The following is an 18,734-nucleotide window of genomic DNA, read 5'->3' as shown; positions in this document are numbered from 1 at the left end:
CATTATGTTGAAATCCCTTCGAAATCCCGTGGGCTTCACTCCAACACTGCAGGTGGCAGTCGTGCGCCGGAAACGGGATCATCCGGGTACTTGCAAAATTGCGCTTGTCCAACGTTTGCGTAAGTTTTCGACGTAGATCTCTAGCCGCTAAGTGGGAAGAAGAACGTATATCCGGCGTACGGTTGACTGTGAATCCCACTGAACTGCGCCGTCCATCGTGTGGTCGCCGTCGTGTTTTATAAAGACAGTCAACACAACAGAGCACCTGGAAAAAGGAACAATACAACTTTGAAAGAGAAATGATGTGGTAGTTGATTGTCTGTGGAACACGGCTGTCTGCAACGCTAAGAAATCCCACAGGTAGTGAGGTGAGTGTTATTTTCGTTGTGTTACTTATCACACAGTCGTTAGCTTGTGTGCTAGTGTTGGCTAACTTACCGCTTCAGACACGCATGGCCTTGATGACCAACTTCATTGTTCTGTAACTTGGTGTAAGCTGTGTTTTAAATAACAGCCAATTCGATTTGTAAAAGTCACCGAATCGAGTAATGAGTCAAGTCTGCCGTTATTTTGAAGTTGTGCACAACGTTGCAGTTTCTTCCGTACTAGAAGCCATGTTGAGCTAACGGCTAGCTTACTAGTTGAATTGTACTGTTAGCATTTTAGATTATGTGCAACAGTTTTATATGTATTTGTGGTAAAAGAAAAGTACCTGTTTGTCTCATATCGTCAAGATTACATTTAATGCAATCTATAAGGATTTCTCAAATATTGCATGGGTTATATAATGTGCGTATATTGTTACAGAACCAGGGACCACTCTATACTGATCAGAGGTGGTAGAAGTACTCTCATCTTGTACTAATGTAAAAGTAGAAGTACCAGAGAGCAGGAACACTCTGTTACTAGTAAAAGTCCTAGAATCTAAATCTTACTTGAAGTACCAACGGTAAAGTACTCACAATGCAGATTTTCAATTTCAGAATTATATATATCGTATGTTTTGATTATAACTATTGATGCAATAGGCTTTATCACAGCTGGTAAAGGTGGAGCTAATTTGAATTCCTTTGGCTTTTATGAGTGATACATTCTCTTAACGGGAGTACATTGTTTATCTTGTGTCCTTCATAACAAATGTATAACAAATAAACGTGGACAACACATTCAGGATCAGAATATGTTTATTGATGAAACTGTTTGTTTTCAGGTGTGAGACACCATGGCTGCTACCTTCCCCTACAGAGGGGTTCCTGGAGGGATGCCACCGGGTGTTCCCCCTCCCATACCTGTCCCGGACTACATGTCTGAGGAAAAGCTGCAGGAGAAAGGTACGTTGGCTCTCTATTAGTACAGAAAGTCCCCATTTTTGTTAAAAACTGCAATGTTTATGTTACAAGTGGCGGTGATTCATTTTGTTGTCATTGTCCTCCCACTCAACAGCAAGAAAATGGCAGCACTTGCAGGCTAAGCGCTACTCAGAAAAGAGAAAGTTTGGCTTTGTGGATGCCCAGAAGGAAGACATGCCACCTGAGCATGTCCGCAAGATCATCAGGGACCATGGAGACATGACCAATAGAAAGTTTCGCCATGACAAGAGGGTGTACCTCGGGTAAAAAAATGATCAGATTAGTAAACATGTCAATTCAAAATAGAAGTTTTTTTTTTGCTAGCTGACAAACTTATTGAGATGTACTCTATGTAGAAAGTAATGGACATATAATCTTAAACAGATTTTTTTTGTGCACACGTCTTTTTTGTTAATTGGTGAGGAAGATTTATCACTACCGTAGCTTATCATGTATGTTTGTTTTGCTTGAACAGTGCCCTCAAGTACATGCCCCATGCAGTGCTGAAGCTGCTGGAAAACATGCCTATGCCCTGGGAACAGATCAGAGACGTGCCTGTCCTCTACCACATTACCGGAGCTATTTCCTTTGTGAATGAAATCCCTTGGGTCATAGAGCCAGTCTACATCGCACAGTGGGGGTAAGTGAAAGCTTGATGCTATTCCGTTATCATTTTTGTTGGACATGAAACTAAATGTATGTGCACATTTAGTTTATAATACTACTTTTTTTTATTACCAAAATATTTCTAATAATTGTTGTCCTCCTCACAGCACTATGTGGATCATGATGCGACGTGAGAAGCGCGATCGTCGTCACTTCAAGCGGATGCGATTTCCTCCATTTGATGATGAGGAGCCGCCGCTGGATTATGCAGACAACATCCTTGATGTGGAACCACTAGAGGCGATCCAGATGGAGCTGGACAATGAGGAGGACTCTCCTGTTGCAGAGTGGCTCTATGATCACCAACCCCTCAAAGACGCAACCAAGTAAGCCCTCATGTCATTCTTTACAGACAAACATTTAAAGTTCATATTTAGATGATGTGTGGCCAGCAGAATTGAAATGACACTATTTTCCTCTTCAGGTTTGTGAATGGCACCACCTACCGTCGCTGGCAGTTCACACTGCCTATGATGTCCACACTGTACCGCCTGGCCAATCAGCTGCTCACAGACCTGGTGGATTTCAACTACTTCTATCTGTTTGACCTCAAGGCCTTCTTCACTTCCAAGGCCTTGAATATGGCCATCCCTGGAGGACCGAAGTTTGAGCCACTTGTCAGAGACATCAACCTTCAGTAAGGGCCTTTTGCCTTTTTTAATAAATTAAGATCTTTAGACTTAATACTGTTTTTTATTTAGCAGATGTTGCGCTTACTTCGCATGACCACAACTTGCATGCTCATGTAAACAACTTTGTTAGATATTTTCTTCATTCCGCTTTTACAATATGCACGTTTATTAAGATTATTTGACTTTAATCCTGTTTTACACAAAACACATCATCAAGTTAAAATACGTTATGATATATGTATCATTTTATATGATTTGTGACTAAGTTTATCCTTCTGTGTCTTCTGCAGGGATGAAGACTGGAATGAGTTCAATGACATCAACAAGATCATCATCCGACAGCCTATCAGGACGGAGTACAAAATCGCTTTCCCCTACTTGTACAACAACTTGCCGCACTATGTCCACCTAACCTGGTAAGAAATTAATGAATGGATGAGTTATTTCTTATAGATGTAAACAAATAATCGATGTAACTTCTGTTAAATGTCCCTGATTTTGCTCTAATATAAATAAACACGAAGTGTCAGTATTGAGTTAAAACCGATGACTTTACCCTTACAGGTATCATACGCCCAACGTGGTGTTCATCAAGACGGAGGATCCAGATCTCCCAGCGTTCTACTTCGACCCGCTGATCAACCCAATTTCCCACAGACACTCTGTCAAGGTACGTTTGGATAATTGTGGCTAATTATCCATATTTGGCAGCCGTGAAAAATATGACTTTTATTCCCTCACAATGAAATTAGAGAAGTAGATTTTTGAACAAAATCCTCTTACAAAGGCGCACTTGCATTGGTCTGCTTGCCTGTGCGTAAGAACTGGAGGAATATTAAAATGAATGGTGACTTTATATTTGACTGGCTGCAGTAGCAGTTGGCCTCTTCATCGTTCAGACATTATTTCTCATTATTTGAAGTTAAGAGTTTAAACTGATAAGTGGTTAAACTCCATCAGAAGTAAAATAATTGAGATCTGTTCTATTTCAAAGTAAAGATTCTTGAACTCACTTATCTTTTTATAATTTCCTGCACCTCCAGAGTCAGGAGCCTCTGCCTGATGATGACGAGGAGTTTGAGCTTCCTGAGTATGTGGAGCCCCTCCTCAAGGAGACCCCACTCTACACAGACAACACAGCCAATGGCATCGCTCTGCTGTGGGCACCGAGACCCTTCAACCTCAGATCTGGCCGCACAAGGCGTGCCATTGATATCCCCCTGATCAAGAACTGGTGAGCAAAAAACCAACATGTTGAGGGGAATGTAGGATGACTCCCAGATTGCAAAGAGCTAGGTTTGCCATGTGGGAAATGTAATTTTGTGTATCTCATTCATGTGATCAATTCTAAATTGTTGTTAATTTTCTCCAGGTATCGTGAGCACTGCCCTGCAGGACAGCCAGTGAAAGTGCGTGTGTCCTACCAGAAACTTCTCAAGTACTATGTGCTCAATGCTCTCAAACACAGACCACCCAAAGCCCAGAAGAAGAGGTGCGCATTATTGGAAACTTTATTTTGATTTCCTTTTTAACCCATATTTATGCGAAAGGGTTTTTGCCCATCAATTGTTTAAAAAAAAAAAAAGATTTTCCTTCTGTTGTATTTCAGGTATCTGTTCCGCTCCTTCAAGGCCACCAAGTTCTTCCAGTCCACCAAGCTGGACTGGGTGGAGGTCGGTCTGCAGGTCTGTCGTCAGGGTTACAACATGCTCAATCTGCTTATCCATCGTAAGAACCTCAACTACCTGCATCTGGACTACAACTTCAATCTGAAGCCTGTCAAGACACTGACCACAAAGGTACAATCTCCAGAGCAGAACTACCTGTTGTTGTTGACATTGTATGTGCGCAGTGTAGGTCAAATGTAGCTTTAATAATGTTTTATTACACTTCTGTTGGAAGCTTAAAAACTAATATTTACAATCTGATGGTCAACATCTAGTAAATCCACATTTCTACATGTATTTCAGTTTTGATATCAAGCTGAGTTGTACACACTTTGTTCAGTGACGTTAAAGTTATTACCCACATCAGTAATTACATATTATAATCTACCAAGGTGGCTGATAGATGACCTTTTGGTTTTGAGTTTGTAATGAAATCCTCTTACAAAGGCGCACTTGCATTGGTCTGCTTGCCTGTGCGTAAGAACTGGAGGAATATTAAAATGAATGGTGACTTTTATATTTGACTGGCTGCAGTAGCAGTTGGCCTCTTCATCGTTCAGACATTGCTGAAACATTGCTCATAACAACTTTGTTTAGGAACACTTAATACAAAATGTTTTCTTAATTTTGCCATTTTTGTTGATGTTGTTTTTTACTATACTTTTTGTTTGAAGTGTACACACACAATTATTTACAATCTGAAGCTCAAAATCTAGTCAAACCACATGTTTTGCATGTGTTCCGGTTTTGATCTACAGCTGTGTTGTTGTCTTTGTCCCCCAGGAAAGAAAGAAGTCCCGATTCGGAAATGCCTTCCACCTTTGCAGAGAGGTGCTGCGCCTCAGCAAACTGGTGGTGGACAGCCACGTGCAGTACAGGCTGGGAAATGTTGATGCCTTCCAGGTTAGTTCAGTGGAAGATTTTGCAAGTCCCATCTGTACCTGAGCTAACTTACCTACACACTTTGTCTTTTGGAGGTTACAATGAATCTTCTTGACTGGACAAATAAAGCTCCTGAGTTGTGTCTGTTGTAGTTAAAGTTTAAAATCTATTCTGCGAGGGAAGGGGGTTAAAAGTTCAAACTACTTGCCATGTAAAACATAAGGCTTTTGTAAATGGCATTACATGGTTTTTAGGAAGGTTTCTGTTATCAGAAAGTTTGATGACTTAACACTTGTGATTGTCTTAACTACTGTGCAGTCATTTCATTCCCGTCTAATCCTAGCTTTTCAACTCTGTATTGTAGTTGTCAGATGGTCTGCAGTACATCTTCGCCCACGTTGGTCAGCTGACCGGCATGTACCGTTACAAGTACAAGTTGATGAGACAAATCCGGATGTGCAAAGATCTGAAGCATCTCATTTACTACCGGTTCAACACTGTAAGTAAACCCTCAGTGCTTTGTTTGGTAACCTTCTTGTGCATTGGAAATATGTTTTGGTGTCCATTAATAGCATTTCCCCTACACACAATCATTTGGGCTTTTAAAGACATTATGATTTGTTGTATACTGACTTGTCTTTTTATCTATTTTAAAATCAGGGTCCTGTTGGCAAGGGCCCAGGTTGTGGCTTCTGGGCTCCCGGCTGGAGAGTGTGGCTGTTCTTCATGAGAGGGATCACTCCGCTGTTGGAGAGGTGGCTGGGAAATCTGCTCGCCAGGCAGTTCGAAGGTATGAAGAAGTACTTTTTTTTTATTTTGTTTTGATGGCGAACAATATTATTTCAGCAAAAACATGGTATGAGGCACAAAGGTTTGCATTTGCAGTAATTACTTGGCGTTTAAGCTACAATTGTTTTTGATTGCCTCATCAGGACGTCACTCCAAGGGCGTAGCCAAGACTGTGACCAAACAGCGCGTGGAGTCTCACTTTGACCTGGAGTTGCGTGCCGCCGTGATGCATGACATCCTGGACATGATGCCTGAGGGCATCAAACAGAACAAAGCCAGAACCATCCTGCAGCACCTCAGTGAATCCTGGAGGTGCTGGAAGGCCAACATCCCCTGGAAGGTCAGTGCATGACCGGGATCAGGTCCTATCTGACTAAATACGATATACACGTCTACACTACTATTTTAAGTGTAATAATGCATAGACTGCTTGGGCTTTGACTACTTGAAGTTGTATATAGCTTGAACTAAAATGTAATCACTGTTGACAGGTTTGGCATATACATTGCTGGTGTTAGAAATGTTTCAGTGCAATATTTTTTTCCCTCATTTTAAGATCCGTGATACACAAAACATTTGATGAAGGTCAAAAAAGATAATGAAAATGGTGTTTGCTAAAGTGTCTCAAAACTTTTGTTCCACTTTTAGTTGAGCCACAATAAACCAAAACTGAATTGTTATGTTCTTCCCATCACTACAGGTGCCCGGCCTGCCCACTCCCATTGAGAACATGATCCTGCGCTACGTGAAGGCTAAAGCTGACTGGTGGACCAACACTGCTCACTACAACCGTGAGCGAATCCGCCGTGGAGCCACTGTGGATAAAACGGTGTGCAAGAAGAACCTGGGGAGACTGACCCGTCTGTACCTGAAGGCTGAGCAGGAGAGGCAGCACAACTACCTGAAGGTAACACAGAAAAACAAAGCTCAAAAAGGAAATGTGTTTATGCCCACATCTGAATTTACTAATTATAAACATTTAACATGGCTGATAGTCAACCGTTTGTAATGAAGTCCTCTTACAAAGGCGCACTTGCATTGGTCTGCTTGCCTGTGCGTAAGAACTTGAGGAATATTAAAATGAATGTTGACTTTATATTTGACTGGCTGCAGTAGCAGTTGGCCTCTTCATCATTCAGACATTATTTGAAGTTAAGAGTTTAAACTACATGCCTAACAACTTAGTTTAGTATTTTGCCATTTTTGTAAATGATTGTAAATATTCTGTCTGCAGGATGGCCCCTACATCACAGCTGAAGAGGCGGTGGCCATTTACACCACCACTGTTCATTGGCTGGAGAGTCGGCGGTTCTCCCCCATCCCTTTCCCTCCCCTGTCCTACAAACATGACACCAAGCTGCTCATCCTGGCCCTGGAGAGGCTCAAAGAAGCATACAGGTAAACGCAGTTTCAACATGAATAACTTCATCAGCAAATGACGGTACATTGTTTTCTTGATATTGAGTTTGTGTCTCTTTGTCCCTTAGTGTGAAGTCCCGTCTGAACCAGAGTCAGAGGGAGGAGCTGGGTCTGATTGAGCAGGCTTACGACAATCCTCACGAGGCCTTGTCCAGGATCAAACGTCACTTGCTCACACAGAGAGCCTTCAAAGAGGTCAGCACCAGGACATGCAGATACTTTTAGTTCACTCTAGTTTATGCTGACAAACATGTGGAATTTAAAAGCTGTAGAAAAATGGCTGCTCAATTATGCCAAAAATCATAATTTTGGTCAATATTTAAATCACGATTATTTAGCACGTTTTTAACCCATCATATCTGCTTCCTATCAGTCTCTCAACTACTTCTTCCTTTACAGGTTGGTATTGAGTTCATGGACTTGTACAGTCACCTGGTGCCTGTGTATGATGTCGAGCCCCTGGAGAAGATCACAGATGCCTACCTCGACCAGTACCTGTGGTACGAGGCAGACAAGAGGCGTCTGTTCCCACCCTGGATCAAACCTGCTGACACTGAACCCCCACCACTGCTGGTCTACAAGTGGTGCCAAGGTGAGAGCCATTCATAATGGAGCGTTTCCCGAATGAAATTATAATCATATTTAATGAGTGAGGCTGGGTTTCTTATGGCGCATTTCCACTACAGCGCGGTTTAAGCGTGCCGTGCCGGTCCCATTTTTGGTTGCGTTTCCACGAGGCGTAGTTCCGGCTAGCGGGTACTTTTTCACAGTTTTTCTGGCTCTCCAAAATCGAGGTTCTTTCCGGGCCAACAACCGGGCTGAGTATGCTAAACTAGTGAGAGAATCTCTGGCAACTACAACAAAATTAACATATTTTACCGTGATTTAATTGTAATGCACGTTTCAAAAATGATGCCGAAGTAACAACATACTGATACCGGTTAGTAAAAACCATGAATTAATGCTTTGACAAGTCTGCAGACAAGACGGCAGGCGAAAAACCTTTTAAAATGCGTGTTTTCTGAATGGAGATTGGCTAAGCTGACGTTGTATATGCTCTGACCGTCCACACTCACAACAACGGCCTACAGACATAAATAAAGCAGCGACTGTATTCGCCATGACACAGACAGTCTGTGGTTTGTACTTGTTTAACTTTTGTCTAGTTTCTGAACAGATATGAGGAGCTGTGAGCTCTGAGTGCTAACAGCTAACAGCTGATGTTGGTTTTGTGTTTCGCATTGAAGGTGACGTCACGGCTCCGCCTACATTGCGTTACTATAGATACTACCCCAGTTCCTAAACTGTAATGGAAACGCAGCATAAAGTGAGCCTGGCCTAACAAGGCCTAGCCATACCGTACTAAGCCGAGCGAGGCCCTGCAGTGGAAAAGCGCCATTAGTAACCTATATCACATCTAATGAATCCTGTAATGTTAGCAGAACCAAAAGTCAAACGTTATCTGAAGGCTTTCTGTTATTTTCTCCTCAGGCATCAACAACTTGCAGGACGTGTGGGAGACGGCGGAGGGAGAGTGCAACGTGATGCTGGAGTCCCGCTACGAGAAGATGTACGAGAAGATCGATCTGACCCTGCTCAACAGGCTGCTGCGTCTCATTGTTGACCACAACATCGCTGATTACATGACAGCCAAGAACAACGTGGTCATCAACTACAAGGTAACTACACTCATTCAACCCTGTATGGCTTTTATACATAACTCCTCAGGTATAAGGAACCTTTTGAGCAGTGTAAAGACATTTAAAGGTGGGGTAGGTAATTCACTTCAGAAACACTTTTTGTTATATTCCATGGAATGCTCTTAACATCCCGATAGCAATGAATACATTAAATGCTTTGACAATAAATACATTAAACAATTTCATCTGTGGAAGCCGCAGCGCTGTAAAAAGCACGACCAATCATCTGGATGGCCTACCTGCTTGTCAGCCTTCCATCACGTGCACAAAGTTATCTTGTGCCCTCATTAGTCATGTTCGTGTGTGTTGGAGGAGGGGCTCTGTAAGGAAGTCTGAAGGAAGGGGCAGATTATTTTCGGCTGCGTACTTTCAAATTCTAGCGCACTCAAGCTGGTTTCTCCATTCTTACCTACCCTACCTTTAAGTGGTTCTTGATTGACGTACAGTTTTTACTTGTATTTGTTCTAAATGTTTATCTTTGTCTCTTTTCTAGGACATGAACCACACAAACTCCTACGGCATCATCAGAGGGCTGCAGTTTGCCTCATTCATTGTGCAGTACTACGGCCTGGTGATGGACCTGCTGGTCCTGGGTCTGCACCGTGCCAGTGAGATGGCTGGCCCGCCTCAGATGCCCAATGACTTCCTCAGTTTCCAAGACACACCCACGGAGAGCGCCCACCCAATCCGACTGTACTGCCGTTACATCGACCGCATCCACATCTTCTTCAGGTGGGGTTGAATCACAAAAATGATTGACAGTCCTAACATAAAGCATTTGGAAAGCCTTTCTGCTTTACATTTTTGAAATCTTTACTAACTGTACTTGGCTTCTACCTTTACTGCCTGAAAGTAATTTGTGAACATGGATGAAAAAGTGTTTTTGTTGATTAATTATAAGTCATATGACTTTTTCAGGTTCTCTGCTGATGAGGCCAGAGATCTGATTCAGAGGTACCTGACGGAGCATCCAGACCCCAACAATGAGAACATTGTGGGTTATAACAACAAGAAGTGCTGGCCCCGCGATGCCCGCATGAGACTGATGAAGCATGATGTCAACCTGTGAGTTACACCTCACCATTTGACTAAATATAATTCTATGTTGAACATTAAAATCTCCATACCAAATTTGGAGACAAAGTAATTCCCTATCTTAATCTTCTGTTTATTCTTCCCAGGGGACGTGCTGTTTTCTGGGACATCAAGAACCGCCTGCCCAGATCCGTCACCACGGTGCAGTGGGAGAACAGCTTTGTTTCCGTCTACAGCAAAGACAACCCCAACCTGCTCTTCAACATGTGTGGATTTGAGTGCCGTATCTTGCCAAAGTGCCGCACCAGCTACGAGGAGTTCACTCACAAGGACGGTGTGTGGAACCTGCAGAACGAGGTGAGGAATTGTTGCCCAAAACAAACATCTGTTATGCTGATGAATTAATGTGACAGTTTGCCAGAACAGTGCTTTAACTAATTGATATCTAATGTCAGTTCTATGGGTGTACCGATCCATCATGGACTTTTAATATCGGCACAATATCCTTGTCTAATGAATCAATATAATATCCTTATGGGTTTAAACTTTACACACAGTCAATACAGTACTGACACTTGCATCTTATGATGGCATAACTGCTACCTGTCTTATAATGGTCGTGATCACATTTCTGTTTTTAAGTTCTCTTATTCTTTGCCTGTGTAGGTAACCAAAGAGAGGACCGCACAGTGTTTCCTGCGTGTGGATGACGAATCAATGCAGCGTTTCCACAACAGAGTGCGTCAGATCCTGATGGCCTCCGGATCCACCACATTCACCAAGGTCAGCTGACAACCGTCTCCCAAAAAAATTGATCAGAAAATATTGTTGTCAGAATATTTCACTCTGTCCCCTCTTGACCTCCAGATTGTGAACAAATGGAACACGGCTCTGATTGGTCTGATGACGTACTTCCGCGAGGCTGTGGTCAACACCCAGGAGCTCCTGGACCTGCTGGTGAAGTGCGAGAACAAGATCCAGACTCGTATCAAGATCGGCCTGAACTCCAAAATGCCTAGCCGTTTCCCTCCTGTCGTCTTCTACACCCCCAAAGAGTTGGGTGGGCTTGGCATGCTGTCCATGGGCCACGTGCTTATTCCTCAGTCAGACCTGCGGTAAGTTAGCATGCAGGCTGTTCTGTAAATTATCTTGTAAATGTAATGAGCAAACTGGGTTTTAAATCTTCTTTTCTCCTTCCACCAGGTGGTCCAAGCAGACAGACGTGGGTATTACCCATTTCAGGTCTGGAATGAGCCACGAAGAGGACCAGCTGATTCCTAACTTGTATCGGTACATTCAGCCATGGGAGAGCGAGTTCATCGACTCTCAGAGGGTTTGGGCCGAGTACGCCCTCAAGAGGCAGGAGGCCATCGCCCAGAACAGGTACTGCCTCCATCAGCGATAACAAGTGTTTGTGACTGGAATCTGCCAATCTAATTGTTTTATTGAATAAACATGAACAGAAACTGGACGAGGCTAATAGCAGTGTGTTGTTCTCTGTTTTAGGCGTCTGACCCTGGAGGATCTGGAGGATTCATGGGACAGAGGCATCCCTCGTATCAACACACTTTTCCAGAAGGACAGACACACACTGGCCTATGACAAAGGCTGGAGAGTCAGGACAGATTTCAAACAGTACCAGGTATGATGAAGGCACAAGTTGTATGTCAAAGTACAAAACTATTTTGGGAGAGTCGCTTTTTTGTTTTAATAGTTTCTTTAAAGTACCAAAATCCCAACAATTTGCCTTAACACTGTATCTTGCATGTTATAATACTGTACAAGTTGCATTCAAGGTTCAACAAGCATTTAGTGATTGATGACTGTCTTGTTGTTTTGCAGGTACTGAAGCAGAATCCGTTCTGGTGGACCCACCAGAGGCACGATGGCAAACTGTGGAACCTGAACAACTACCGCACAGACATGATCCAGGCTCTGGGCGGAGTGGAGGGCATCCTGGAACACACACTCTTTAAGGGCACTTACTTTCCCACCTGGGAGGGTCTCTTCTGGTGAGATCACTTTGAAACTTACAATGCTTATGGTGCAATCATTTAGGATACATAATAGTTTTAGAGCTCACACTGCTATTAAAGAAAATACTTTCAGCAAAACCAAAATGCTTGTTCATTTTCTGTAATTGTGGATAATGTTTATTCGTTCATTGAAAATCATCAACCGTCTCAATTTCTGGACTTTAGGGAAAAGGCCAGTGGTTTTGAGGAGTCCATGAAATGGAAGAAGCTGACCAATGCCCAGAGGTCTGGTTTGAACCAAATCCCCAACCGTCGCTTCACACTTTGGTGGTCCCCCACCATCAACAGAGCCAACGTAAGTACAACCAACATTTGTAAATGTTTCTCTTCCATATTGGAAATAATGTTTAGTTTGCTGGAGAATAGATGTTTGATGTTTGGGCCTGAGTGGTTAAAATGTCTCAACTTACATTTTCTCGTCCTCTGTCTTTAGGTGTACGTAGGTTTCCAGGTACAACTTGATCTGACAGGAATCTTCATGCACGGCAAGATCCCCACTCTGAAGATCTCCCTCATTCAGATCTTCAGGGCTCACTTGTGGCAGAAGATTCATGAGAGCGTCGTCATGGATCTCTGTCAGGTAGGGTTTATTTCTTTACCTCATTACGGACTAGTACACTGAAGTTTAAAACGTTCCATTTATTTATGACTTGTTCTTTGCCCGTGATTATAACTTTTACGTTTTTGTTTGCAGGTGTTTGATCAGGAGCTGGATGCTCTTGAGATTGAGACGGTGCAGAAGGAGACCATCCATCCCAGGAAGTCATACAAGATGAACTCCTCCTGTGCAGACATCCTGCTCTTTGCATCATACAAGTGGAACGTCTCTCGGCCATCTCTGCTTGCTGACTCAAAGTATGAATTTTAAAGCTTTATTTAAATGACTTTCCTAGACAATAATGAATTTCATAAACTCTGTCAAGGAAGCATTTTAACAGTTACTTTATGTATTCTTTATATTAATTAAAATGTGCACCTCCTCCTACAGGGACGTGATGGACAGCACCACCACACAGAAGTACTGGATCGACATCCAGCTGCGCTGGGGTGACTATGACTCTCATGACATCGAGCGCTACGCCAGGGCCAAGTTCCTGGACTACACCACGGACAACATGAGTATCTACCCCTCCCCCACTGGAGTGCTCATCGCTATCGACCTGGCTTACAACCTCCACAGGTTAGGATTGTTTATAAACCTGAGTAAATAACAAACATGATGGCAGGTATTTACTTAATAATGTATAAGGGAAACAATAACTAGTGTGCCACATCATCCTTTTTTGCTGAACTGTCTGATCTTGGTGTAACATGATTATATTGGCTACTTCGAATGAGTAAAAGTGGAAAAGGAAAGGGGGGGAAAAGTGTCATGCAAATGTTTTATGGCATTGTCTGGATCTTTGCATCCACATGTTCATTATAACAAGTATGTTCTGCTGAAGCATTCACACTAGCTTCCTAACTTGTTTAACATAATGGTAACAGAAAGTCACTTCAGCTCCAATGGTTATGTTTAGTAGACGTTGTCTGAACTGGTCATCCACACAGGAAATGTTGATGGGGGGGGGGGGGGAAGAAAAACAATAATCTTAAATTAGTATTTAACTGTGTTTATCATTGTATCTCCTTCTTAGTGCCTATGGTAACTGGTTCCCTGGAAGCAAGCCTCTGATCCAGCAGGCCATGGCCAAGATCATGAAGGCCAACCCGGCCCTGTATGTGCTCAGAGAGCGCATCCGCAAGGGTCTGCAGCTGTACTCCTCCGAGCCCACTGAGCCCTACCTGTCCTCTCAGAACTACGGAGAACTCTTCTCCAACCAGATCATCTGGTTTGTGGACGACACCAACGTGTACCGAGTCACCATCCACAAGGTGAGGACTGGCTCCTCCCCTCTAGTTATTCAATGAAGAGTTGATGTGCACTAACGTTGTTTTTAGGAATGGCTCTTAAAGTTGTCTGGATTTGTTGCTTTTGCATTGGAATAAAAATGTTATCCTTTTTTGTTTAGTCAAATGTATTCTCCATCTTCTTCTCAACAGACCTTTGAGGGTAACTTGACCACAAAGCCCATCAACGGAGCTATTTTCATCTTCAACCCCAGGACTGGTCAGCTCTTCCTCAAGATCATTCACACCTCAGTGTGGGCTGGACAGAAGCGTCTGGGACAGGTGCGGCCCTGCTCACCTCCCCTTACTCTAACTATCACCTGCTGTGCTTTTTGTATTGATTCATACACATTCCTATTGTGTTCAATGATCTGAACCCTAGTTTAATTATCTAGTGCAAAATCTTACAATAGTTGTTTTTGAATATTGTACTATACATGTGTTTGTTTATGAATTTCTTGACTCAAAAGTCTGCAGCTAAGTAACACAAAGACACAAAAAAACCTTCCCCACCTTGACAAAGTGACTATTAAGATACACCAAAGCTGCTCATTCCTCCATTATATTCTAACATTATTCCTCCTTTGTCCCTGCAGCTGGCCAAATGGAAGACGGCTGAAGAAGTGGCTGCTCTGATTCGTTCCCTCCCCGTGGAAGAGCAGCCCAAACAGATCATTGTAACCAGGAAGGGCATGCTGGACCCTCTGGAGGTGAGGATCTGTTATGCTTGTAACAGCTGCATGGATGATCTCAGTTCATTTCCTGATTGTCAGATGCAGTCCAATGCCTTTCCAAATCTAATTCCATTGTTTTCTCTGCGTAGGTCCACTTGCTCGACTTCCCCAACATCGTGATCAAAGGTTCTGAGTTGCAGCTGCCCTTCCAGGCCTGTCTGAAGGTGGAGAAGTTTGGAGATCTGATCCTGAAGGCGACCGAGCCTCAGATGGTGCTGTTCAACCTCTACGACGACTGGCTCAAGACCATCTCGTCCTACACAGTGAGTCTCACTCTATCCCACCAGAATTCAATGAACATTTTTAGATTTACATCACTGTATTGTTTCTCTATGGAAGTTTTAATGTTGCATTTTTCATTCCACAAGAAGTTATAACAAGCTGTTAGAAAGAATCTGTGCTTAGGTACCAAGCTAAACTTATTATCATGCATTGATATTTGATGACATCTACTTATCCCCCGTGTAAATAGTTTTTGTTTGCTGCTCTGCTCCATCTCTAGGCCTTCTCCCGACTCATCCTGATCCTCAGAGCGCTGCACGTCAACAATGACCGCGCCAAGGTGATCCTGAAGCCTGACAAGACGACCATCACCGAGCCTCATCACATCTGGCCCACGCTCACCGACGAAGAATGGATCAAGGTGGAGGTGCAACTCAAAGATCTAATTCTGGCAGATTACGGCAAAAAGAACAAGTGAGTATTTATTCATGCACTGAATATTTCCTGATTATGGGAAACTAATGTTCTGCTCCGTAACTTAATAGCTCAGAATAAAGCCAGTCTTGTGTTGATAGTCAATGCTTTCATTGTCTTTATCCAGCGTGAACGTGGCCTCACTGACACAATCTGAGATCCGTGACATCATCCTGGGTATGGAGATCTCTGCTCCCTCACAGCAGCGCCAGCAGATTGCCGAGATTGAGAAGCAAACCAAAGAGCAGTCGCAGCTCACAGCCACGCAGACCCGCACTGTCAACAAGCACGGTGACGAGATCATCACATCCACCACCTCCAACTATGAGACCCAGACCTTCTCATCGAAGACCGAATGGAGAGTCAGGTAAGCAGACAGTTTGTAAAAGTTTTTAGGGATTTCTCCACTCTGGAAAACAATGATATTTAGGGGGTTTTATTGGATCGTTCTCAGTTGGCTTTAATGTTTCTTGTTCTTTACCCTTCAGAGCCATATCTGCTGCCAACCTCCACCTCCGAACCAACCACATCTACGTGTCATCTGACGACATCAAGGAGACGGGCTACACCTACATCCTGCCCAAGAACGTCCTCAAGAAGTTCATCTGCATCTCAGATTTGCGTGCACAGGTATGCAATGGATTAATAATACTGTAATTGATAGACATGTATTGTGTTTCATTTGAAAATAGTCATGCATACAGGACATCCCTACCTGAAAGTCCCTCATCATGTCTGGGCAAATGAAAGAAACTGTCTATAGATACTGACGGTGCACTGTGTCTTTCCAGATTGCAGGCTACCTGTATGGCACGAGTCCACCAGATAACCCCCAGGTGAAGGAGATCCGTTGTATCGTCATGGTGCCACAGTGGGGGACTCACCAGACTGTTCACCTGCCCAACCAGCTGCCGGGTCATGAATACCTTAAAGTAAGACGGGCATACAGTCAGAGAACCTTTTACAGCTCAGTCTTATTTTTTTTGTTCTAGTAATTGTTAAATTGAACTAATATAAATAACTCATCCCCTTAAACAGGAAATGGAGCCACTCGGATGGATCCATACCCAGCCCAATGAGTCGCCCCAGCTGTCCCCACAGGACGTCACCACGCATGCCAAGGTCATGGCTGACAACCCCTCATGGGACGGAGAGAAAACCATCATCATCACCTGCAGGTACGTTTCATTAACACGGACAGTAAGCACTTTTTACTGGGAAGTTGACCTGAGCAACTTGATATTGTTTAAGACCTGAAACGGAGAAATGCAATCACACATTTTTAACAAGTAATAGTCTATCTTTTTAAAGTTCATAGATGAAATAATACTGAAGTGGAATAATTACTTTTTTCTTTGTACTTAAGTCAGTTTAGAAAAATACAATTTGTTTTCTGCATATTCAGTAATGTTTGCTGTTAAATGGTAAATCATCTTTTATTCTTGCATCTGTTTTCAGCTTCACACCAGGCTCGTGCACGCTCACTGCCTACAAGCTGACACCCAGTGGTTATGAGTGGGGTCGGCAGAACACAGACAAGGGAAACAACCCTAAAGGCTACCTGCCCTCCCACTATGAGAGAGTGCAGATGCTGCTCTCTGACCGCTTCCTGGGCTTCTTCATGGTGCCTGGCCAGGTCTCCTGGAACTACAATTTCATGGGTGAGTACCCCTTATTTATATTTTATGAAGGGAAACTATTTTTCTGCTTCAATTAAGTCCACTTTTGTATAATAGGAAAAAGTAGATTCCAACTTAGAAATGAACAGCCCTCCTCAAGTAAAAAACAAAACAAAAAACCTCTAAGCTATAAAATATAATACGTCTTATTTGTAGTGTCCATGTTGTTTCCACAAAATGACTTAAAGCTCATGAACACACCAAAGACAGCAGAGCAAATTTTAACTCTCGAAATGGTAGTGTCCATGGAGTATATAAATGAACAATTTACAATTGTTACAAAAAATTTGTACCATAAATGTGTCTTGCCGATTGGATTATACAGTGCAAATAGCATTTCAACTAAAACACAGTAACTTATTTGAATGTTAAACAACTTTTTTTTTAAGGCAGGGCTGATATACTGAAGGCATCATGTCATAGGATTGGCAGAACATGATTTTGAATTAACCATTTTTATCGTCTTACTCCAGGTGTTCGCCATGACCCCAACATGAAGTACGACCTGCAGCTGGCCAACCCCATGGAGTTCTACCATGAAGTCCACCGGCCCTCGCACTTCCTAAACTTTGCCTCGCTGCAGGAGGGTGAGGTCTATAACGCAGACCGTGAGGACATGTACGCCTGAGAGCTGACGTCCTGCTCTCCGACACATTTTGTAGATAGCTCTGCAAGAATCATGTGGAGCCGGTCCAGAACAGCCCTTGTAATATTTCTATTGAACACGGTCAACTGTGATGATTGGAATTTTATGTAAGGCTTAAGGACCTTTTTAGAAACCTGTTAAGTTTTTCTTTTTTTATATTTTCTACAAATGCTTTTTTTTTTTCACTCTCTCTTTCCTTCTTTATTACAGCAACGTTTCTTCAAAAACATGTTTGTTTTTGTGGCTTGTGATACATCTGAGCATATGTTTATCTATTTGTAGTTTTCTGTACGCAATACTCTGGAGTAATATTTGATAAACAAAACATGGTTTCGAAAGAGATTAAGACTTATTTCCCCAAAACCCCTTTGAGAAATAAATTGAGAGGTGAATTTCCATGCCTCTGCTATACTGTACATCCTGTGACATTGTAGCTTGGATTTAAATAAAGATCACACATTTTTTAGAAACATTTGTCATGTGATGGTGTAATGTGCTGTTACTTGAATTGCTTAATAAAATTGTATGTAACCCGGAAAAAAGTGACGCATTTATGTTAATATCAACTGTTGCAGGGGAACCTTTTCTTGCTTGCTTCCTTCTTTGCAGAACACCGCTTAAATGAAGCACTCAGCCTGATTTGGTTTTAGTCAACTGATAAAACTCTTTAGAAATTTGGATACAAAAGACTTTCCCATTTGGTCTGATATGAAATGTCTCTACTGCTTTCAAGCCTGGTATCATGAAGTTATTTTGTAGTTTGGCGTGTGTTTAGTTTTCTGCTTCCATAGCAGTTATGTAATCGATATTTATTGGACAGTATTTCTGACTGCAGATCCGCAGAGGAAATTCAATGTTCTCGCTCTGCTGCTTCTCTCGTATGCTCGACCTGGCAGCGAGCCCCTGCATGTAGA

General features: G+C 42.7%; 1 protein-coding gene across 2 annotated transcripts; it reads left to right on the top strand.

The window, feature by feature from the left end:
• Positions 1-203: 203 nt before the first annotated feature.
• prpf8 (pre-mRNA processing factor 8) lies at positions 204-18,362 on the top strand. 2 transcript variants are annotated; one of them, XM_034115008.1, is made up of 43 exons: positions 204-368; positions 1,211-1,331; positions 1,444-1,612; positions 1,825-1,989; positions 2,123-2,341; positions 2,440-2,652; positions 2,938-3,063; positions 3,212-3,317; positions 3,691-3,881; positions 4,020-4,139; positions 4,257-4,446; positions 5,098-5,217; positions 5,561-5,695; positions 5,857-5,986; positions 6,129-6,325; positions 6,686-6,892; positions 7,220-7,383; positions 7,473-7,599; positions 7,804-7,996; positions 8,896-9,083; positions 9,598-9,836; positions 10,023-10,169; positions 10,286-10,496; positions 10,806-10,922; positions 11,007-11,254; positions 11,343-11,522; positions 11,646-11,781; positions 11,982-12,151; positions 12,341-12,470; positions 12,609-12,755; positions 12,870-13,030; positions 13,164-13,355; positions 13,813-14,050; positions 14,219-14,347; positions 14,662-14,775; positions 14,889-15,062; positions 15,302-15,495; positions 15,623-15,862; positions 15,984-16,125; positions 16,287-16,427; positions 16,534-16,673; positions 16,954-17,156; positions 17,648-18,362. In XM_034115008.1, exons 2-43 carry the CDS (start codon positions 1,223-1,225, stop codon positions 17,800-17,802), a joined length of 7,017 nt encoding a protein of 2,338 aa, XP_033970899.1. In that variant the 5' UTR covers positions 204-368; positions 1,211-1,222; the 3' UTR covers positions 17,803-18,362. The 2 variants fall into 2 exon arrangements, with proteins under 2 accessions (XP_033970899.1, XP_033970900.1); XM_034115009.1 differs by having other exon boundaries at positions 206-360.
• Positions 18,363-18,734: the final 372 nt, after the last annotated feature.

This window comes from Trematomus bernacchii, unplaced genomic scaffold (genome assembly GCF_902827165.1).
Source record: "Trematomus bernacchii unplaced genomic scaffold, fTreBer1.1, whole genome shotgun sequence".
NCBI classification, from domain to species: domain Eukaryota; kingdom Metazoa; phylum Chordata; class Actinopteri; order Perciformes; family Nototheniidae; genus Trematomus; species Trematomus bernacchii.
The sequence above is the reverse complement of the archived record's forward strand: the minus strand, read 5'-3'. Positions and strand labels throughout refer to the sequence as shown.